This window comes from Alligator sinensis, unplaced genomic scaffold, assembly GCF_000455745.1.
Source record: "Alligator sinensis unplaced genomic scaffold, ASM45574v1 scaffold243_1, whole genome shotgun sequence".
Lineage (NCBI taxonomy): Eukaryota > Metazoa > Chordata > Crocodylia > Alligatoridae > Alligator > Alligator sinensis.
The window spans coordinates 2208378-2232429 of record NW_005841841.1 but is presented as its reverse complement, the minus strand read 5'-3'; the positions used below and the strand labels follow the sequence as shown (position 1 = coordinate 2232429).

The window sequence follows — 24052 nt, the reverse complement described above, 5'->3', positions numbered from 1 at the left end:
GGGTCCTCCTTCCTCCCCTTCTTGAAAATGGGGACCACATTGGCCCTTTTCCAGTCCTCCGGGACTTGGCCTATGCGCCACAAGCGTTCAAATATTCCCACCAGTGGCTGTGCAATGACTTCAGCCAGTGCCTTCAGTATCCTCGGATGGAGCTCATCCGGGCCTGCCGACTTAAAGGCATCCAGTTCCTCCAAGTGACTCTGCACCATCTCAGGGTCTACGCATGGCAGTCTGGCGCCTTGCTGCTGCCTCTACAATCCCAGTGAGAGACTTGTCTTGCCCCTCACTTAGGAACACTGAGGCAAAGAACTCATTGAGGAGTTCAGCCTTGTCCCCTCTGTCCGTCACCAATTGTATCTGCCCATTTAGTAGGGGTCCTGTTCCTCCCTGGGCCTTCCTTTTACTCCCTATGTATCTAAAAAAACAATTTTTTGTTATCCTTTACTTGGGATGCCATCCTCAGCTCCATGGTAGCTTTGGCCTGTCTAACTGCCTCCCTACAGCCGCAAGCAGAGGAGGTATACTCCTCTTTGGTAATCTCTCCCTGTTTCCACTTTTTATTTGCCCCCCTTTTGGCCCGTAGGCTGCTCTGCATTTCTCTGGTCAGCCAAGGAAGCCTCCTGGCCCCTTTCCCTCTTTTTCCTCGCATCGGGATCGTCTCCCTCTGTACCCGAAGGATCTTTTCCTTAAGGCACAGCCACCCTTCCTGGGCTCCCATCTCTTCTATTCCTTTTGCACATCTGGTAATACATGCAGAAAATAGTTGCATGTTCTAATAAACTAATACAAAATCAGGTTTTAAAATAGCTGCAATAGATAACTGCAAGAAAATAATTTGTTTCATTTAACTTGTTTTATGCTCACCTTTAGTTTGTCATCTATACTTTTTGCAGAGCTTTTCGTGGTAAGCATATCACACTGGTAGTTCGTTTTCCAAACCAAGGTCGTCAGGTTGAAGACTTGGATATTTGGTCTCATACAAATGACACAATTGGTTCAGTGCGGCGTTGTATTCTCAACCGTATTAAAGCCAACAGTGCACATACAAAAGTGGAACTGTTTATTGGTGGTGAGCTGGTAGATCCTGCAGATGATAGGAAGTTAATTGGGCAATTGAATCTCAAGGATAAAACGGTAAGTGCTGTAAGTCAGTTTATTTTATTAATTCAAATAGTGTTCCACTTACTTTTCCTTAATATTTGCAGAATAGGACTGGTGTTGGAATTAACAACACATTTTGTATTGCTTGACATGTAATCTTGTGCAGTAATGTATTTAGTATACGCAATTCTGAAGTTTATGGTTTTACCATTTAAAAATACAGGCAGCTCTCAGACTTGCGACATGACACAATTGGTTCCTGAAAACCACATCTTAAGTCGAAACATTGTAACTCGGAACTGATTTTCCCATAGGAGACTATGTTATAAATGGGAGATTGATTCCTGAACCAAGGCCCAATACCCTATTTTGACCAAAAATAACCCAGAATTTTATACTCAATCAATTATAGATGAGTAATATAGCTACATTAACATATTTATATTGTAAATAGCAATCATATTGATTTGGAAGGACTTCTTTGAAGCGACTTTGCTGGGTTTTTTGAAGGGTTCTTGGCTGGAGTCTTCTCAGGAGTCTTGGCTGCACGTTTTTCTGGAGTCTTGTCTGCTTTCTTAAAGTGTCCAAGGAAGTTTAGGCAGATGTTCTCCAGGGAGATGGGTGACCCATCTAACTTGTTCGCTGGCGTGGCATTGTGTCAGAGTTATAAAGTTGAAACTGACATCAGAAATTTGAAATGGTATCAAATTATAAATGTTGTAAGTGTAACTCAAAACGTTGTAGGTCGAGGACTGCCTGTAAATAAATACAGTTGCAAACTTGTTTTTCAGCTAATTACAGCTAAACTTACGCAGATAAGTTCCAATATGCCTTCAAGTCCAGATAGCTCTTCTGACTCTTCAACTGGTTCACCTGGCAACCATGGCAATCACTACAGTGATGGTCCAAACCCTGAAGTTGAAAGCTGTTTGCCTGGAGTGGTAAGCATATGTATTGATTAAAAAAAAAAATAATAAAAAAAAAAATTAAGTATCTAAAACAAATTAAAAACAAAGTTTTAGCGCCTGAAACTTAACAACAAACTTTCATTTTATATATATCTATATAGATATAGATATATATATCTATATCTATATAGATATAGATATATAAAAATAAATATTTTTTTTTTATTTTTTTTTAAAGATCATGTCACTGCATCCTAGATATATCTCATTCCTTTGGCAAGTTGCAGACTTGGGCAGTAGCCTAAGTATGCCACCTCTAAGAGATGGAGCACGTGTCCTTATGAAACTCATGCCCCCAGGTAAGGATTTAATTTTAATTTCCTGAGGGTATATCTCCCCTGTTACCAAGAACTGAAATCCTTATCTAATTTAGTGCCCAGTAGTAATGAATAATGATTTGTTTAATATTTTTTACCCTATTAATATTGGAGCTGTCCAACTGGTAGCCTGTAATGACGTAACTTTGAGGCTCCTTGGCTGTTGCCTGGCTGCCATTCCCCATTAGTCTCTGGATTCTCCCTCCCTCCTCTGGCTGCCATTTCCTGCCACAGGGGTGAGGCAGTGCAGGGAGCTACGGGTGAGTACAGGCCAGCACATTTGGAATCACACCTATGTGGTGTAGTGGAAAAGATTTGTCAGTACTTACTCTTTTGAAAATGAGGAGTGGTGCTGTGTCTGACATTGCTTTGCAACGCTGATTGCCATGTAACAGGAGCTCCTAAGTACTGCCCTATTACAAATACACTTTGCAGAATCTGAACCTTTGTTAGTTGCATTTTCTACTGATTTAATGTGCTTTGAAAGTTCTAAAGTTGATGGGAATGAATTCATTGTACATTTCAGTCACTTGTTTTTGTGTAATGATATGGCACAATGTTCATAGGTTGTGCTTTTATTCCAGATAACACTACAGTAGAGAAACTAAGAGCAATTTGCTTGGACCATGCAAAACTTGGTGAAAGCAGCCTTAGTCCATCCCTTGATTCTCTTTTCTTTGGCCCTTCTGCCTCACAAGTGCTATATCTAACAGAGGTTTGTTATGTTTATTTTCTCTTGAAGTCAGCTTTTAGCTGCATTTTTATATTTTTTTTTCAGATTATACTTTTATGGTGTAGTAGAAATTGACCAAATTCTGATGTACATTTAAAAAACATCAGAATTCTTCTTGAAACAATAAAACATGGGAGGCATGTGTGGGGGGGAAGTATCAAAGCACTATATAAAATGTACCCTAGCGGACTTCTCTTTTTGAAAAATATGCTTTAGGGGAGGTATATTGGATGTGTTTGCTAATGTGTTGGGGTTTTTTTCTTGCAGGTGGTCTATGCCTTGTTAATGCCTGCCAATACACCTCTGGGAGAAGATGCCAGTGACTTCCAATACAACATCTTAAAAAGCGGTGGTTTGCCTCTTGTGTTGAGCATGCTGACTAGAAATAACTTCCTGCCAAATGCAGATATGGAAACTCGCAGGGGTGCCTATCTTAATGCTCTAAAAATAGCCAAACTGTTACTAACAGCAGTTGGCTATGGTCACGTTCGAGCCGTGGCAGAAGCTTGTCAACCAGTTGTAGAGGGTACAAGCCCAATCTCACCGGTAATATGCTCCATAAAAGTTAATCTTCTATGCAAATAAGTAATTTGTAGTAATTTCTTCAAGGTCCACAAAAACTATTTTTCTTCAGTAACACCACCTTCACTTGATTTCCTGTCTGAGATGTATGCTTCAAATGCATGATTCATCAGGAACTCCATATTACTGAGAAAGTAGCAGCTGTTCCTCCTTACCAAACTCCTCTTTTCTCAGTTCAGTTCATTTATGAACTTGGAATGTTATATGCAAGGGAAAGGGTAAGGGAAACCTTCATTTTGAAAAAAGTTAATTAAAAATAGTGCCATGGGCATTGCGCTTCGATTCCCCTGCCAATATTTTTATAACTTTTCATTCACACTTTCCCATTTCTTTAAATACTTGAAAATAGTGTTTAGATCTTTCCTAAAACTGTAGCATTGAATATATAGATTTCAACAATGAAATGCAAATACAGTTTGGTTTTTGTATGTATATGCGTACTGATTTTTAAAAAAAAATGTTGTTATACTTTTACTTTTGGGACTCTAAAAGGACTATATTTTTTTTCTGTATGCCTTGATTTTAAAAAGAGAAATATTTCTTCTCGTCCTTTCCAGATAATCATCCTTAAGATTTTCATCGTTTTCTTTCCTGTAAATAATAATATTTTTTTGTAGATAAATCAGGCTACTCATGACCAGGCAGTGGTGCTACAAAATGCCCTACAGAACATTCCCAATCCAACTTCAGAATGCATGCTAAGAAATGTAGCAATACGTCTTGCACAGCAAATATCTGATGAGGTTAGTATGCTATTTTTGGCAAAACACACGTTTTGTGTAATAAAGTTTATTTCTTTGCAATTATTAGATGTTCTTACATACAAGAAATTGATTTTTGTTTGTTTAGCAGATATTTTACCTATTTTGTGTGCTTTTTACTGTTTCCCATTGAAAATATTAAATGTATTTTCCATACAGACTTTTCATATGGGTATTTGGGGAACATGTGAGTACAAAAGTGTACAGGGTCTTGGACAGATAAGTGGCTTTTGCATCACTGGTATATTATGTACATAAAATTGGCTAAGGTAGACGCTACTTCAGTGTTACTTTGTTTCGCTTAATGGCTCTTTGAAAGAGAAATGGGTCTTTGAAAAAAAAAATATAAGGTGACTGGGTGATTTTGTGACCTGTGTGAAGGGAAGTGGCAGCATGTTAGCAAGATGGATTAAAATGAATAGAATTCAGATTACATAGTAGCAGTGCTATCAAGCAGTGGTTTATTCCACAAGATTTTTATCTGATATAGTCAGAGATTTGTTTACTTTCACAATTTTTCAAAAAGTGTTAAGAAATCTGATGCAGCTTCTGTGAACAGATCAGAGTCAGAAATGCAGACTACTGATACATGTATGTCTTTTATATCTGGGTTTTGCAACTGAGCCTGCAGGATGTGCGCAGTCCACAAAGGTTTAATCTGTGTGGAAGGGAGCAGCAACTCCCACCCAGCCACTGCTCCCCCCACTATGCTGACTGTTCCTATGCAGGAACAGTCCATCTCTGGGCTTTCCCTCTGACTTTGGTTTCCTGCACCCACCCCAAGGGACATGGCAGCACATGGGAACCCATGCATAGTGTAGTGGGGGCTCTGGAGTTGGGAACAGGGTCACACCCTTTGTGCACATAGGGTGGGTTCGTGGGGACTGTTTCCATCTGCTACGCAGTGGTCGGGGGTCTGTCTCTTTATGGTGGAAGGGTGGCCTGCCTGTATGTGCCGTGCAGTAGAGAGACTCCTTGTTGTGAGGACCTTTCAAGAAGGATGTGGACAGATTGGAGAGGGTCCAGTACAGAGCAACAAAAAGGATTAGGGGCCTGGGAAGCAAGACTTGTGAGGAAAGACTGAAAGATCTAGGGTGACTTAGTTTAAAGAAGAGAAGCCTGAGGGGAAATTGGATGGGTCTTCAAATACCTGAAGGGTGATTGCAGAAAGGATGGAGAACGGGCTTTTCTCTGTGGCTATATGGCAGTGCTGTGGCACAAAAGTGTGCCATCAGAAATGAACAGGTGTGCCATGGAATTTTGCCATGACAATGAGCTACAATAGGTATGAGGATGGGGAATGCCTTAACAGGAGTGTTGCAGAAAATTTTTATTAATGTTAGTGTGCCTTGAGCTGGAAAAGGTTGGGAAATACTCCTGTAGGGGACGGGACTAGGAGCAGGCTAAAAGCTGCAGCATAGGAAATTTAGATTGGAAATTAGGAGGGATTTTCTGACTCTGAGGGTGATCAAGCACTGCAGCGGACTATGTGAAGAAGTTGTGGAATCTCCATTCTTGGAAATGTTAAAAAGCAAGTTGTGAGGGGCAAGTCTTTCTTAGGGTGGTATCTTTTATTGGACCAGCTGAATAGTTGGGATAGAGCAAGACAAGTTTTTCACTGTGAACTGAAGAAGAATGTCTTGCATTCAAAAGCTTGTCTAACTCTATCCCAACTATGTAGTTGGTCCAATAAGAGAGCCACCTTTAGAAATCCTTGCCTCTTGAATAATTCCTGAACCATCATGGCTATTGCACCACTCTAATGCTACAAACAGCAGGTTGGACGAATGCTTGGCTGGTATGGTTTAGTCGGCAATGATCCTGCTTTGAGCAGGGAGCTGAACTAGATAACCTCATGAGTCCTTTCCAACCCTACTTCTCTGTGTTCCTGTGAGTCTGAGTATTTAAAACTACTCTTTTTAAAATTTAATTAAATGTCTGTTTTTGTTTAAGTTCAGTGTGATGCCCTTAATACAAGATTAATTTGTTGTTGAAGGAAAGTTGTTGCATCTGCTTTACCTGTTCTATCTGTAACCATCTCTATATCTGTAACATGTTGGACTCAAAACGTATGATGAAACCAGTAAGGTTCTTGCATTCTCAGTTGTTAATAATTGTTGTGTTTATAGTGAAAAAAAGTGATTATACGGTTGCCTCATCAAAGATTTTCAAATTTTCTTTCCCTTACGCTTCCTAAGCAAAGTGACCCTTGAAATATGAATGCTTTGAATTTTTTATGTAAGCCTGGGTATACACTGGAAGTTGATTTTTGTGATGTTTAATTTTCTTGTAACTTTGTACATGATTGTATCAAACTAACCATACTTTTGGTTCATAAGAAGCAATATTCTGTTTTATTTACATGATTTTTATAAGCTAGTAAAACCCTCCAGCTCCCATTTAAGGAATATGCACTTGTAGTTAACCTTAAATATTCATTCTGTTAATTCACAAAATCTCAAAAGGGTTATCTTTTAATATATTAACATTTTCTTTTCCTTCTTAAACTTTTGAGTTCAAACTTTCTAAACAGTCTTGCTGGAATTGTGCCTTTTTATAGCTTCCATCAGCATAATATGCAATATTAGGGCCACCAAAAGTTTTGCATGACCAAATTATCATACATTAGCTATCATATGTGACCTGCTCTTTTGTTTCAAGTGCTATAAATTCTGAGTATCATTTGTCACATTTCATGACTACATCACATTCTTTGGCAGGGAAAAAATATGGCTGTCTTCATACATTATAGTTGAAACTTATTTGTTGCAGTAGTTGGAAAGAGAGAGAGATTTTTTTGTATCATCAAAGATTAGCTAGGGGGAAATCACTTTGGACCAACAAATCTTGACATTGTAAATTTTAGAGCTGATGTTCTTCAATTATTTAAAGTAGAACATAAAATTGCAAGAATTCTGCCCTTCACATCTGTATATACATCTGTATATGCATGTGGTGAATGTGGGTATGGTTAATATTAAAATATTTTTTTTTTTTTTTAATATTTGGGTCTTCAGTTAGCTTTTATGCTGAGCACTTTGCAAAATCAGGCCACTTACATGCTGAGCCCTATAAACTTAAGTTAAAAGGCAGGGGGGTATGCGCACGCGCGCGCCATGGATTTTGAAATGTAGGATGATCTCAAATTTTACACCCTCCCCCCCCTGTTTGAAACATTATAGAAGCTTCTAAAATAACTGGGGCAAACAAAATTAAATTTTCCTCTGCCTCAGTTGCAGATTGTAATGTGACTGTTTTCCAAATTAAAATGTGTTTTTTACCTCTTACCTTTTGTTGATTCTTCTTTGTTAAAGAGCCTGTGGGGGCATAAGAAGATTGTTGAATTTCATGTGTACGGCACTATTTTAAATTAAGAAGAATCTCACACCACTATTTAGTTTTCTAAATTGCTCTTTTGCCATAATTTGGTCTCTCTTGGACACATGCTACTGCTGTTGCAAAGATTTAGGAGGTAAACTAGGAACTATACTCAAACCTGTTGAAATTTACTCCGTTAACAAACCTCATCACCTTAATAGGTACTCTCATCTGCAGTAGGTTTTGTACTGTTGATATCTAGCAAATTTCTTTTAAAGAAATGAGGTGAATGAGTGTTAGTGTGCTTGGTGGTAACTACTAGCATGCCTAAAATCTTGTTTTTTCTTTAATACCAGAATTAGTTTTGCCATTTTATTAAACTATCTACTTTTTAAACTTGTTTTTAAATTGAAGTTATTTTGGAGTTGAACGTTAAAAAGCAAAGGAGTCCAGTAAACGTTTGATTTCTACCTCCATTGACAAAAATAGCCTGTAGGTTGTTTTTTGTATTTAAAAAATCATAAATTCATCTTTTCCTGGGAATTCTTACCAGGATCTAGTATTTGTTAGTTGCTTAACAAAACGAAATTGAATTTATGGTAGTATAACTCACTAGTTACAGCAATATCAATCAGGGTGGGGAGACGCTATGTAAGACACCAAACATTTGACTACCCTGAATGTTGCTAAGATAAAAGTGATCTATTAAAAGCTAAATATTTCACAATTTTTGTTGTTGCTTTAGTGTGAAATTTCTTAGTGTTGACAAATTTATATTATTACAGAACTAGTTTCTGCAGTGGTTTAAAATCTGTTTAATGTTAGCATCTATATTTTAATATTGCTGCGGTTTGTTTCTTTGTCTCCAGGCTTCAAAATACATCCCTGATATCTGTGTTATTAGAGCAGTGCAGAAAATTGTATGGGCATCAGGGTGTGGATCAGTACAGCTGGTGTTCAGTTCAAATGAGGAGATTAGTAAAATTTATGAAAAGGTAAGCATTCTCAATCACTTTTTTGTTTTCTTTGGTTTTTGGGGTTTTTTACATAACTGCTTGGCCGTGTATAAAAGGGACAGGACCCCTCTACACTTTACAGGTATTGCGCAATTAACTGGTTAGTTGCATAATTACCTTAAGACCAGCTATATGTGCGCAAAGTAGTTATTATGTGATAAAAGCACTCCAACGAGTTATAAAGATAGACCTCGAAAATGTTTACTAACTTTATAGTTGGTTGCTGTTGAGCTCTAATTTGCGTGTATAGCAGGGGCTCCCAGCCACAGGGGTGCATTGTGCTCAGCATGAAAACCCGAAGCCAAGGTCCAGGGGTACATGAAACTCCTGGCCCACATGGGGCTCTTAGACACAGCTGTGCTGCACGCACAGCCAGGACCAAGAGTCCCGCAACTGATGGGGTTCCTGGTTCTGGCTGCACATGGTCCATATAGCTGGGAACCCCTTCAGCAAAGGGGGCTCCCAGCTGTGCGAGCCTGCTTCTTGTGAGTGCAGGCGGAGCCCAGGATTGGGCAGAATCCCAGTCATGCTTCCTGCCATGTCTATGTGGCATAGCAAGTGGCATGATTGTGTGGATCTCGCACTAAATTCAGTTGTACCTTTTGCCTGTACATGTAGAGGGGGCCACAGTGACAAGGTAGGCTCAAAATGTCTTCAAAATTTTATTTATTTACACACACACACACACACACACACACACACACACACACACACACACACACACACACACACACACACACACACACACACACACTAAGGCTCGTGTGTGTGTGTGTATGCATATATGAGCCTTAAGTCTATCTGTCCATAATGCTCTATTCGCACTCCAATTGGTTGTCTGGCAGCCAATCAGAGTGTGAATAAAGTGTGATGGACAGCAGGGGGCAGTGCAGTGGAGTGCTGCCATGCGGGGGGGGGGCATGGTTTAAATTTCTTAAACTTGGCTTCAGCTCGAGAAAGACGCATCTTTTGAAATATAACCTAACATTTTTTTCAACTTTAATACCCAAATACAAAATAAGCATTTGTTTCACATTATATTTTTCAGGTAGTATTTTTGTAACTCTAATTAAAATACTGTGGTTCTATCTAAAACTAAATCTGGACACATGGCTTGCCTCTTTTAAGAAGGAATTTGATTTGAAATGACAAAATCAAATCACTGGTGAAACTGAATTATAATTATGTATGGTATTTTTTTTCCCTGAGGTCTATATGCACATCCTTGAAGTTTAAAATGTCAAATCTTTGAATGTTCAGACTGAGACATGGTTCAAACCAATCTCTTGGAGCTGAAGATATTTTGGAGTATGTTGTCTCAAGCCTTTGGACCACTTCTCTTGTAACAGTTACTCACAGTTTAGTAGCTGTGGCTTATAAAATGTTATAATATAACTGACCCATATTATTGTGACTATGCAAGTGTATCATGGAATGACAATGTTAAGAAAATCGCTGGATTCTTAAAAGAAAAGGTTCTACTTTGGCATTTTAATAGTCTGAAATGCCCTTTTCAGTTTTCTGCTGTAATAAGTTCCTTGCTAATAAGGATAATCTTCAGTTTTCTTGAAATTTGCTAGTTGTACCATGAATGGTAGTAAGGGAAAGGAAGCAGGCTCCTCAAGAGTTGCTGTGTTCTCTCCCCTACCACTATTCAGATGGATGGGGGTAGAAAGTAAGTGCAAAAGGGACTAAAGGAACCCTTGGCTCTGTGTTCCACTCTCCTTCTCCAACATCCAGGACAGTGTGGCTGCAGCAGTTTGCTGGGTGAATGTACTGTCTAAGAGTGTAGGCCTGGCACACGTATTTCCTGGGAATAACAGGACCTGGGAAGAAACTGACTAGGCAATTCCTGGGGCAGCACAACAAGATGTTGCTTTGCTTTTGTGGTAACCACAGTTTTAACGCTGATTACCTTTCCCTCCTTATGTGCTGGCCATGTCAAGCTTTACAATATTTATTTCTATGGTATGCCTAAGAAGGTTAAACCAAAATTGTTAATAAGTAAATATGTGTTTAAAAGCTGTGTCTGCAGTCCTAGAAATAACTAAAAAGGACCTGGTGCTAGATTTTTGGTATACGTTAATTTTAATCTATTGCTTTACTTTGTTTCTGGAAGTGTTTTGCACTTATTTTACCCAGATTTCCTGTTGGGTGAAAATAGTCCTACTGTGACAAGGCTAATCTAATTCCAGAGAAACATTTGCAGACCAATCAAAGCCTTGAGGATAACAGTTTGGTGTTCTTAAGATGTGTATAAACCTTGCATTAGTCCTCTGCTCAGGAGAATTTCATCATCCTTGTTTAGTTAACGTAGTGTCGGCCATTCCCAGAGATGTTTTTGCCAGTGATAATGCTACGTGGATGTGTACTCTAAAAGAAACCAAACATAGCTACCTAGGGTGTGAGGGATCTCTAGAAACAGAGGGGAAAATGCTTGGAAAGAAACAAAAAAGAAGGAAGAAATAACAGAAGAGAATGGAGTGTGAAAATAGAGCAAAGGTTCAGTAGGAGAGTTAAAAAGTAACAAGATTTACACACTGAAAAAGAAAAACATAGTTAGACAAGTTTTTTTTCCCCCACTTTTTAAAGTTAGTACGCTAAATTGGGTTCTGAAGTGTTGGAGGATGGAAACATGTCACCAAGTCGAAGAAAAGGGGCTTGTTCTGACATTCAGACCCCTGACACGTGTTATATTTCTGGCATGATTAACATGTTCATTGTGTCATAAATAGCAGCGTATCACATGTTCATCAAATTTATGGTGCCATAAAATGGCAAACCAGGCACACACGTATTACTCAAATGTTTAACACCTTTCTGGCTGGTTTCTGTGGTGTCATAAATTGAACATGTGGCACTCCCCATCATCCTTGAGCTGACAGTCAGCTGATTGTCAGCTTCAGGATAGAGGCTCACTAGGACCCAGCACCTTAAAGAGCTTTATCCTGTAGCCCTTGAACCTTAAGACTATTTAGGTGCCAGGTCTCAATAAGCCTTATGGTATGGGGCACCTCTAGGATCTGGCACACAGCACTTGCCTGCCTGATCCTGAGGATCAAGCAGGGAGATAGCCTTGGGTTTCCACTGGGACCGGGCATGGCTGGTGCTGAATTATGAAGCTCAGCTGACCATTGGGGTCTGAAACAAAGCCTCCCCCTTCCCAATTAGTGGTACCAAATTGTGTTGAAGGATGCCAAAGGAGCTTTCCCCATTCCTATTTAAATAGCTGTCCAACATGTACAGTGGGGAATAGGGAAAGGTCCCCATTCCCATTTAAACAGTTACCTGGTGTTAGCAACTGGAGATGATTGAGCTTTCCCATCACTTGCTGCTTATATGGGTGCCTCTTTTACCCTGTGTTGTGCAGTGGGGGATGGGAGACACAGTAAAGATTTAAATTTTGCTTACATAGAACTTTTTTCAAACTTTTTAAAATTTTGCTATGCTTTTTAAAAAATAACTTTGGGGCACACTAGGGAAACTCAGTTTGGCTGTTTTTAGTTATAGAAGGAAAAAGAGCATCAGTGTTCAAGTCAGAAATCCAGTCAGATTAGCTGTAACATCTGAACTGAAAACTGGCCAAAATAGCATTTGAAACTGCATTTGTTTGTTTTCTAAAAAAAACTAATCTCTTCTAATTTTGGTATTAAGAACTTGTTAGTCAAAAAAGGTCCTGAATATAAAAGCTCCTTGGACCATAAACCCATATTTTCAAGTCTTCCCAAAAGCTATTATATGCTATAGCTTTTCTCTGATCAAAGAAAACTTCTGCCTACAAAACCTTGAACTTCATGTTGTGAACAGCATAAGTTTTTTCATTTTCTTTATTGAAAAAAAAAAATCTGGGTAACTATCAGTAATTTTTGGTGGTAGTAACCTCTCCCCACTAACCCCCTGTTCCCTAGCTTATGTTCTTCATACAACTGTTATACTCACTTCTAGATGCCCCCCTTAGAAATCCCACTCTCTGTTTGTCTTTCCTCTTGTTACACAATTCATGGAGTATTGACTTAGTTGGAGCTTCTGAAAGCATGGGTACATTGGCCACGTGTGTTTTTATGTCTTCTGCAGATCTCAGTCTTTCAGGTTGACCCAGAATGTGTTCTTGAGGATCCTGTCCCACCTAGTTAGGGTTCATGTGATCACTAAAGTTCTTGTGCCACAAATGACTCCTTATTGGTCTGAGAGGAACAGGTGATGTTCCCCACACTGCCCTAGCTGATCTTGTGTCTGTGGTGCCTACTAAAAATATGGGCCCTTACCTGAGGGTTTCCAGTTAAGCTCCAACTGTAGGTGGCTGGCACTTTTCACTGCTGGGAGTTTTTGTGACTTTGAAAATGTTTCTGGCTCCTTGAGTACTTGTATGCTTTAGATGGCAGGCAGTTTAATCATAGGATTTTTGAAGACTAAGAATATGCTTTCTAGAAGATGGAGAAGTAGAAGGGCATTTTTGTCAGTGGCTGGCTTGCTGCAATTCTGTCCTATTTGAAAGTTTTGGGTATAAATTATATTGTAATTGGGGCACAACTTGGGCATCATTTTTTTTTTTTTTTTTTTATTGGGGTTTTTTTTGTCTCATTTGCTCTGATATCTTCTAAAGAGAGAGACTGTTATATTAGGCTGCATGGATAGTCTGCCTTTGGTCCAGGAGCATTTGAGTTGCGTACCAATAGGATAAACATTCTGTGTGACATTTTCTCTTTGAGATTTGTTTTGCTAAACTAGCCTGGTATTTCCTGCAGGCCATGGTCTGAATTTGCTTGTATACCAAGTAATATAGAAAATCTTCCCATTCTCGATTAAAGAGAGAATGTTTAAGACATACCAGTGGAGAAAAAGGGGAAAAAGAAATTAAAGCTAATATTTTAAGATGTTACTGATGTTAAATTGGGAAGGAATTTTGTATATAGATCAGGTCCAAATATTTGTTCACTGAAGTAGTAAAAGGCAGTATCTATGGGATATATTAACTGGGACCTGGGTTTTCTGTTAAAGGAAAAAATAGCAGATTTCCCCCTTAAAGGAGAAAACTGCAACTTTCTCCTTGCAAGCTGACAGCGTTCCTGCCTGCAAGGAACTGCTTGGGGCTGGAGGGGGTGCAGTTGGAGGTGGGGGGTGCCGTGTGCGTCTGCGTGCACACACACGGCCAGCATATGCGTGTGTTGGGAGGAGGGTACTTGCTTGTGTTTGGGGAAGCTTTCTGGGTACTGGGGTTGCAGCGGGACAGGGGAATTGGAGCAGTGCTCAGTGTCACTGTCAAGGCCAGCTCAGCGTGGTTGCTAGCAGGGCCTGCCTGTAGGTTTCTGCCCATCCAGCAGGAGAAGGGAGCAGGGAGGGGCTTTCAGGGATGTTGTGGAGGTGCATGGCCAGAAACACAGGCAACAGCTGGGGCACCACACAGTGTCCTGTGCAGCAGTCTGGGGCTGGGGTGTGGTGGAGGGGACCGGCACAGCAACGTAAAGCTGAGCATGGCTATAGCCTGAGCCATTCTTTGGGCAGCTGGAGGAGGGCAAGGGGCTCTAGGCAGTCTCTGTCCTGCCCCCAGTGGCTGCAGTGGCTCCCGCTCGTGCAGGCAGTGGCGGACCAAATCCAGCCTGGTACAGACTGGAGGGAGGAGGAGGGGTGCCAGTAGTGCACTGCTCCTCTAGGCTGGGGCTCCTGTGCTGTGCTGCACCATGCAGCCTGGCCACAGCCTTCTCCCTACCCTACCTGGGCAACATCTCCTGGTCATATGTGGCTGCCACCCCGCCCCTGCCCCTTAGAGCATAGGCAACAGCAGCTCAGCCACACAGCCCCCCACTGCCCCTAAAGGACTGCCTCCCCTTCCCCCGCTGGAATCCTTTAGGTCTGCAGGAGGCAGCTGTGTACCTCTTCTGGCAGGGCTGGGGAGGGGGTGGCGGCAGCAGGGCCAGGGCCTGTGGGTTGGGAGTGAGAGGTAATGGCAAGGATATGGGGGGAGCTATGGTTTGGGACTGAGGGACAATGGTATGGGCAGGGGCGGGGTACCAGTATATCAGGGCTGCTTAGTGTCACAAAACAGTTGGGGGGAGGGGCAGCCACTGCTGGACCTGCATCCTGGTGAGCAAAGGGGGCAAGGGAAGCTCTGATTTTCCATAATAAAATCAAACTCTAAAATATATAGGTAATTAGAATTTATTTCATTATAATGATTTGAGGCACAAGTATGCTTCTAAATTGCTTTAAAATTGTAAATATATCAGTAAAACTTTGTGTTCAACTGATACATACATAGTTACACACACACACACACACACACACACACACACACACACACACACACACACACACTCTCTATGCTATAGATAGATATAGTGTGTTGTTTAGTTTTAATTGCAGTAAAATGCAGATTTGGGGGGCTTTAATCTGAGATTTTGGGGCAGGCCTTAATCAGAACAGAACATTATAAGTGTTACATACAAGACAGCCTCTACCTCAGACAACCTATTAATTTAAGGTATGATGAAATGCATGAATGGACAGTTTTGGGGGAGGAAGAAGTGACTATATATCTGAACACTTGCATTATAGGTTTAAATAGGCATTAGTGTACAAACTCTTGGTATGTGCTTTGTATGTTCATTTGAAATGTGCAACTAGTAGTGAATTGAAGTGTTCTGTGTCTCTATATTCATTTTGTGCTACTCGATTTGTTAATTTTACAGACAAATGCAGGCAATGAACCCGACATGGAAGATGAGCAAGTTTGCTGTGAAGCACTGGAGGTGATGACCCTGTGTTTTGCTTTGATTCCAACCGCATTGGACGCACTTAGTAAAGAAAAGGCATGGCAGACATTTATCATTGACTTACTGTTGCACTGTCACAGCAAGTAAGTATTCCAAAATAACAAATCACTTGTATAACATTTTTACATATTCAAAACACAGTACATACTAATCTAAAGTTTTAAAGTAGATGTTTTGGTTAGTATTCATATGCAACAATAAACTGATTATCAGTATAATTTTGTAATTTGGGGGGACTATTCTGAGGTATAGAGATAAAAAATTCAGCATAAGGAAGGAGCAACAAATACCTTGTCCTAATACTGTCATCCAGGATTAGTTTAAATATCTGGCATAACAAAATGGTAAATGCTTTTTTTACTCTGTATTAGTTTATCAGCCATAGTAATATTCGTTACCATTTAGTAGTAAAATATTGATGTTTCAGGTTTCTGGAATGCTGTGATATTGAATATTACACCTTTATCTTCACAGAAGCTTGAAATCCTTGCTTAAGTTAAATTAGTTTGCATGGTTTTTAATATAGGAACAAATTCAGTTACATTTGTTTTCTACTTTTATTTATTCTAGTAAATATTGGATGAGAAATGAATTCCACCATTTCCTTGTATTTTTTTAATAAACAGCACAGTTCAGTTTGTGAATTAAAAGGTTATTTCTAAAGCTGCCTGCCTTAAACTACCACGCTCCTTTTTTTTTTGTTCCAAGTCTACATACATTGCACACCAAAGTTGGATTGCAATAAAACACTGTCTAGAGATGTTCAAGAAGGGGTCAGTACTGAACTTCTGGTTCGCTGCAGAGAGATTTCAGATATATATTCTGCTAAAAAGATGTGCCGTCCTTACTGTACAAACTCAAATAATGCCTTATATCTCTGTGGCAGGCTAATATGGAAAATAGTCCCAAGATTGTTATCTGTTTGATATAATATTGGCAGTCTCCTGGTATTCAGTGCCTTCTTACATTCTCTCTGTAAAAATGTATACTGGTAAAGTATCTACAACAAAGTGAAATGTATTTTTTGGTCAGAAGTCCAGAAAGCAAATCTCAAATTATATTGCCAGTGATGTAGAAGTACATTCAGATTAGCACAGATTTGGTTAAATTAGAGGTGGTCAGTTTTGTATCATCCCCTTGCTCCTTTAGCAGACTGATGCTATTAAATCACCTCTTTGGATGATTTAATTTATGATGTCTTAATCCCTACTGTGTCATCTCAGATGTGAGTCCTAAAATACAACTAGGCAGTGAAGAAGAGAATTACCGTATTATATGGTTGAACATTGTAAACCAAGGAATTTGTGAACTGTTATTGAATACTTTTTGATCTTCACATTTTATGTGAAAGTTGGAGGGTTTCCATGAATCACCATCTGGGCACCCCTCAACTGGGTTTTCATCCCTGTGAGCATTAGTCAGGAGACTTAATCTGGCTTAATATGTTTGGCTATCTTAATGTAGGCATTATTCTCACATCAGTTAGAGGAATTAAAAGCAACGAAATGTGGATGGTTTCCTATCACTATGAATGATATAATTTTGTAAAGACAAAGCATGCTTTAATTGTAGCTGATAACCACTCGTATTTCTGCAAGAACTGACACATGACTTTTAGCATCAGTTATGTTGTTTGCATAACATCTTTGTAAGTATAACATGCAGTATATTTTTAGTGCTGAGAACTAACTGAGCAGCAGTTTAAGAAAACATCACCCTTATCGTTATCCTTATTACCATTCTAACATATTTCCACCCACCTTTAAATTCCAAGGCTTGAAAAAAATCTACTTTTTCACATATCTGAGTGAATCTAAGCCTGTATGTTCAGCCACTAATCAACTTGTTTCAAAACAAATTAGACTCCATGGTGGGCCTCCTGGGCAGACAAGATGCCAAACACAACAAGGAAAATTTGTACAGTTGCCATCTTGTCATCAATCCAGACTCTCATAAAGCACAATGAACCTGATTTTCATACCCAGGGGGAAACTTACCCTGACTGGAAGGTACTTCAGGGCTAGGAACAGAAATTACACATAAACTGGTATAAGTGATTGGAAACCATTTCAAATCTGTAACACAACAGAAGTTCAGTGCATATAAACTGCTTTCAAAATGGCCAAAACCAGTTTTAGATGAACCTGGATGGATGTAGGTTAGATTAACTGATTTAGGTTAAATCCATTTACTGAACTTCTGTCCCAGATCCCCTCCAGATTCGAGTAAACTCACAGCCGCCTAGTATCCCATGATGCTTTGTACCTTCCCCACAAATCCCCCCCCCCCCCCCCCCCCCCCCCCCCTTTGCAGGGTGGGTAGACTAGCCTTGGCCCAAGGTGTTTGCTCCAGCCAAGGTGTCTGCTCCAGCATGCTCTAGCACCCCTCTGGCCTGGGCCAGTGCAAGCATGTGGCTGTATTTTTGGAATCAAAAGTAAATATCTGTTCTCTTGCTTTTCCATTCAGTCTTTGTAGCTTATACTAATCTGCGAAGATTGAATTGGTCTAACCTTGGGCTTTTTGACTTTCCATACTTAGCCTAGGAGGGTGGTCTCAATTTTTAAGCGTATGGACTTTAAGAAAATATCTTTTGTCTTCAGACAGACTCCTCCTCCTCCCCCACCCCCCCTCCTTACTGCTCTGCATTCCCCAATACAAGATAACTAGGAAAGGTTAAAATTCAGAATGGCTAATTTGCTACTGAGTTTTCCTGAGATTTGACATCTTGCAAATTCCATTCAATCTGAGTTATTTGCCTCTTCCATGTTTATATTTGTTTGGCACAAATAATACCACCAAGTAATTAGTACTTTTCATCAGTACATCTCAAATTACTTTACAAAAGAGATGTCATTATCCCCGTGTTACAAATGAGGAAACTGAGGCATGTGGAAGTAAAGTGGTTTGTCCTAGGTTGCTTAGCAGGCCAGTGCTTGAGCCAAGAACATAACTGAGGTCTCTTCTGTTTGCATCAGTGCTCTGTCCACTACATCACACTGCAGCTCCATAAGGCATTAGGAAATTACCTTTTAATAAGGTAATTGGAGACTTAACCCACCTATCGGGGTACACAGAGAACAGTTAACCCTCTGAAGTGTTGTGGATAAGTATGAACTACCTCGTGTAGTCTAAAGGAGAGGTAACTCCTGAGTTCATAATGGAATTTGGTAACAAAGTTTTGTCTTGTAAACTCCCCTAATTTCCTTATTCAAAACCTTCACAAAAACGTTTGGAACCAGATGTTAGAGGCAAGGCAAAGACGTTTGCTTCCTGTGGTAAGCTACTTATTAAAGTTTCAGCTCTTGTAAAAATTACATACATTCATTTCATCGTTTTACCTAATTTAATCATTTACATAATGCTAATTACGTAGGCTGTGATCCTTGTTGCACGCTGAAACACAGTATTCAGATATTTGCTGAACTTGAATTAAGCAAAGTTGTGTATTAATAAGTGTATATAAAATGACTTACAAATGAATGAGTCAGAAGGGAAAATATGAGGGACAACAACAATTGGAGTTGCTGCTTTTCTTAAATTTTCACAAAAAATTACATTTTTTTTTTTTTATATATGTTGTTTTACTACCTCTTGTGAATGGACCAGCACTGCTTTTAAGGGTACTTCATCTCTCAGTATGGTATTGTTTCTGTATTTTATGAGGAAACTTATGTTTAATGTGTTTGAAAATTTTCAGAACTGTTCGTCAGATGGCACAGGAGCAGTTCTTTTTAATGGCTACCAGGTGTTGCATGGGACATAGACCTCTACTTTTCTTCATTACTCTGCTGTTTACTGTACTAGGGGTAAGGCACTGTACCAGAATAATCAAAATGTTAATTTACAGTCTGATGTTCTATAACACTGGTGTTCAACCTTCTGGCCTCGCGAGCTGAATCCGGGAGTGAAGCTATTCCATAGGCCAGATCCAGCCACGAAGCAACCCTTTTGTGCCAGCAGATTCTGACACATGAAGCCATGTCATCTGGCCCACAGGATTCCCATGGGTCTAGAAATAGGGCAATGTTAATTGCCAGGCTGGAGGCTGAGCACCATTGTTGTATAACTATGGTTTTCAACCTGTGGTCCATGGATCCCTGGGGTCTGCAGACTGTCTAAGGGGTCCACGAAAGATGACTGTGATCAGTCAAAAGTATGTGAATATCCACACACACAATTCAAAGGGGTCCACATCTCCATTCAAAATTGTTTAGGGGTCTTCACGTGAAAAAGTTTGAAAACTACTCTTCTATTAGACGTGATTGATAGGACAGAAATGATTTAAATAAAAGGGAAAGTATTTCCATGTATAAAGCAATTACTTAATGTAGTACACTTTATTCATCCCTTCTCCCATGGATTATGCTATTATGGGTCTTGTTACAGGTCAGCGTCAATTTAATTTACTCTGAATTTGGTGATCCAAACAAAGAAAGTAAATTTTTTAACCAAGAATTCATGTAAGAAGTATATTTTTAAGAAGCATTTTTATCTTTAAATGGAATGGTAAACTGTAGTATTAAAAAAGTTTAGTGGTTTGATAGGTACACTTAAAGAATGAATACATGTTTTTGAGAAGTGGTTCGGTCTTTATTTACTGTAACTGCCAGGACTTTTAAACGTTGTGTGTTAATGGCTCTCCATTAAATATTCAATCTCTAATTGATCCTTGCTGGTTAGTAAAAGAATCTACTATTTTTAATGTAGTTCAAAAACAAACCTTCTATTTGTTTAAGTCCAAACACTGCTGTTAATTTTTTTTAAAATCCTTATGTTTTAAATGTTTAATTAAATCTTTATATTTTAATCTTTTATATTACCTGTTCTCCTGTAGGAAAAAGTGTCTTCGTGTTGCAGTTTTGCTTAAAAAGGAAGTCATTTATAAATTAAAAATGCTTATATTTTTGGGTTATAGAGTACTGCAAGAGAGCGAGCTAAACACTCAGGAGACTACTTCACTCTGTTAAGACATCTTCTCAACTATGCTTACAATAGTAATATTAATGTGCCCAATGCTGAAGTTCTACTTAATAATGAAATTGACTGGCTTAAAAGGATTAGGGTAAGTTATAATATCAGTAAAATTAATGTAACTGCTTTTCAGATATTTCCTATGAAAATATGGCTGTAAATTTCACAAAAATATATGTAATTTAAAGTCTCCCAACTTCCTTATAAATGTTAGGATGAAGTGAAAAGAACAGGAGAAACTGGCGTTGAAGAGACTATCTTAGAAGGCCACCTTGGAGTAACAAAAGAATTATTGTCATTCCAAACCCCTGAAAAGAAATACCATATTGGTTGTGAAAAGGGAGGTGCTAATCTCATTAAAGTAAGTTCTTGTTCTGATTTACAAAGGTTTTTTTTTAAATCTTTGCTTTTAACATGGAGGAGAAAATTCTTATTGTACAGGATGAAATCACAAAAAACCTCTATTGCTAGAATAGTAGCCTTCCAAAATAATACTCTGATTAAGCAAATTTCTGTACTGATCCACTGACAGAAGTTTCCAATTTTATTATTTTTTTTTAAACTTTTTTAGGAAGGAATAATGCTGTTATAAAATGTTATTAAATTTCATTTTCAAGGTTCTTCAGTTTTATAAATGTGTTTTAATGCTTTCCAGTCTGTTGAAAAATACTTGACTTCTTTATAGTAACAGATTAATTTATTTTCTGTTTTTCAGGAATTGATAGATGATTTCATCTTTCCATCTTCTAATGTTTATTTACAATACATGAGAAATGGAGAATTGCCTGCTGAGCAGGCCATACCAGTCTGTAGTTCACCAGCTACCATTAATGCTGGTTTTGAGCTGCTGGTTGCATTGGCAGTGGGATGTGTCCGAAACCTGAAACAGATAGTAGACACCTTGACTGAAATGTATTACATTGGTACAGCAATAACTAGTATGTAACACTTTTTAATCTTCTATTTTCTAACTATTAAATCTATGTATTGTTATGTGTATATACCCTTTTCCCCATATACACTAATGTAGTTGGCTAACCAGGAGCTCAAAAGTTAGGAAATTACAGACTTAAGGTTTCCTGTGCAGCTTTAATGTAGCCCTCTTGAGTATTTGTTTTGTGATGGTCTATTACATGATAATTTTCAATCCCATTCTCCCTTTCTAGTCTTTTCTGGTCTCCCGTCTTTCCAAATTTTTATCAGGTCTGACTTCTCTCCCACTGCGGCCTCCAATCACTGCCTTCCATTGTTGTTCCCTCTCACCACTTGACTTGCTGCCAGTACCAGTTTCCCTCTTCTTAAGCTCACTTCTCCTCCCCACACTCCTGCTTCCTTGTCCCAGTTGTTCCTACTTCAACCAAAAGCCTTACCTGATCTCTCTCCTCCCCCTCACATCCTTTGATTTGACCCACTTGCTCACAGTCCCAGTCTTTTCTGGCCTACTCAGCCAGTCTTGCTTTCCAACAATGGTTACTAATCTTTCTGTTCTTTCCCTTTCCCAATTATATTCCCAGCTCTTGTCCTTAGGTCTTCTTGCCAAGCCAGTTGCAATCTCCCCATTCACTCCAACTCCTACTGGTGTTCCCCTCTTCCTTAAAACCAGATTCTTACCTCCACTTATTTTCTCTGAGTGCCCCCAGAGGCCCTTCTCTAGTCCTTTCTGCACTAAATCAGTCATCCTCTTCCACCCCAGTTTCTGGACCCAGACAAGAGTCGCTAAGAGCAACACCCAATGAGTGTCTCAGCTAAGGTCAGTTTTGTACCTACACCCAGCATAGCCTGTAGTTGTCTGAAATGTCAGCTGCTGAGAAAGTTACATTTTGGCCTTTTTCTGGAGAATGCCTTGTATGGATGGAATCTTCAGAGAATTTAACTCTTAAATTCTCAAGTGTACTGAGCATGTGGAAACTTCAGTTTTTCAAAGGCTTTCAACTTCTCTAAATATGGGTAGATTATCACAGGAGTGGCAAAAAGCACATCCCTAACGCACATGTTGCCTGTTGCTAAAGTCCCTGTTCCAAAGCCAAAAGTGCTAAACCTTCTCTCATAAAAGATTTTTTTTTTTTAACACGGGCAAAATATTTTCCCCCTAGTCTTGTTCATAGAAGTGCCTTTACTATTACCAAAATAATAATAATAATAATCAGCCTGAGGTAGATACAGCCTCAAATTTCAACCCAGATACGTAATTTGGCAAAGTTATAAGCAACTGAAACCAATCCTGCCCAGCCTTGCAATGAGTCGTTTAACTAGTGTCCTGTTTTCTTTTTCAAGTTAGGGTTTATTTTATTGTCCTGTTTCCTCTGTTTTACTTAGCCCTTTTGTCATTAGAATAAGTACTTATGGTGTTTTTCTTTCAATTAACGCATCTGATAAGCCTTTTATATGACAGATGGTGAGGCTGGCTGTTCATTACATAAAGCTGTAAGAGGCACATTTTGCTCACAGTTTAGCAAATTTTAAATTCCTACATATTCTAAGTATGTAACCTACACTGTAGTTCACTTACCTGGAGGGGAAGGTATGTCACTTTCAGATCAAAGTTGCTTATTTTATATTATTGCTGATAGGTCATTGGGTTGGCTTACTGGTAGCCAATTTGAATTAATTGTGGAGGGAGCGGGGGGCGGTTTGGAAAACAGCCATAAGTCATTGATACTGTTCTTTTAAATTGCAATACAAATAGTGTAGTATAAGAAATGTGAAGGGTAGTAAAAATGTATTTGGCATGATTTTAGTTGTATTTCTCTTTTTGAGCTCTGTAACAATGCTGTATTCTGGTTACCGATAACTGCTAATGGATCTTGAGTTCTTTAAATTGATTTTAAAGAAGAATCCTTAATCTCAAGGGAAGACATATCTATGGATGGATGGATGGATATTGTATATGGCACACACATAGATGGGTGGATATATCTTATACTTGGCTTATCAATTAAGTATTTTTTGTGTTAACTAGTTAATATAATTAGACGCTGTACTTTTGCAGATTTTATGCTTAACTTGTCATTAGTAACAAGGGAGGGCATCGATTTTTAGAAGTCTTAAAATCTTAGTGGCAAATTTGATGTATTTAAACTTTAAGGTGACACCCATGCACTGTAGAATGTGAAATTATTACATTTGTTTTAACTATCAAAATTTAGTTGTTGTAATGTTTTTGTAATAAAGACCTTTTAAAATCAAGTCTGATTATTCTCTCTCAGCTTGTGAAGCGCTTACAGAATGGGAATATCTACCCCCAGTTGGGCCTCGGCCGCCAAAGGGATTTGTAGGCTTAAAAAATGCTGGTGCCACTTGCTACATGAATTCTGTCATTCAGCAACTATACATGATTCCAGCCATCAGGAATGGGATTCTTGCAATTGAAGGCACAGGCAGTGATGTAGATGATGATATGTCTGGAGATGAGAAACAGGACAATGAGGTAAAGTAATTATAGAGAACTAGGTATTCATTTCTCATACGTTCAATTCAGTGTAACATTTTTCAACAAATAGAATTTTATTTTTAAT

The 24052-nt window shown here is 39.0% G+C and overlaps 1 protein-coding gene across 3 annotated transcripts in view; it reads left to right on the top strand.

Moving 5' to 3' along the window:
- USP9X (ubiquitin specific peptidase 9 X-linked) overlaps positions 1-24052 on the top strand; it is a 149238-nt gene that overhangs the window by 74986 nt on the left and 50200 nt on the right. For all 3 annotated transcript variants that reach the window (XM_025205045.1, XM_006015646.3, XM_025205048.1), the window contains exons 19-31: positions 894-1134; positions 1893-2042; positions 2248-2368; positions 2971-3101; positions 3387-3665; positions 4319-4444; positions 8650-8775; positions 15483-15649; positions 19264-19372; positions 20482-20628; positions 20752-20898; positions 21253-21475; positions 23744-23964. In XM_025205045.1, coding sequence (XP_025060830.1) covers positions 894-1134; positions 1893-2042; positions 2248-2368; positions 2971-3101; positions 3387-3665; positions 4319-4444; positions 8650-8775; positions 15483-15649; positions 19264-19372; positions 20482-20628; positions 20752-20898; positions 21253-21475; positions 23744-23964 — 2188 coding nt within the window. The remainder of the gene's footprint in view (positions 1-893; positions 1135-1892; positions 2043-2247; positions 2369-2970; positions 3102-3386; positions 3666-4318; positions 4445-8649; positions 8776-15482; positions 15650-19263; positions 19373-20481; positions 20629-20751; positions 20899-21252; positions 21476-23743; positions 23965-24052) is intronic.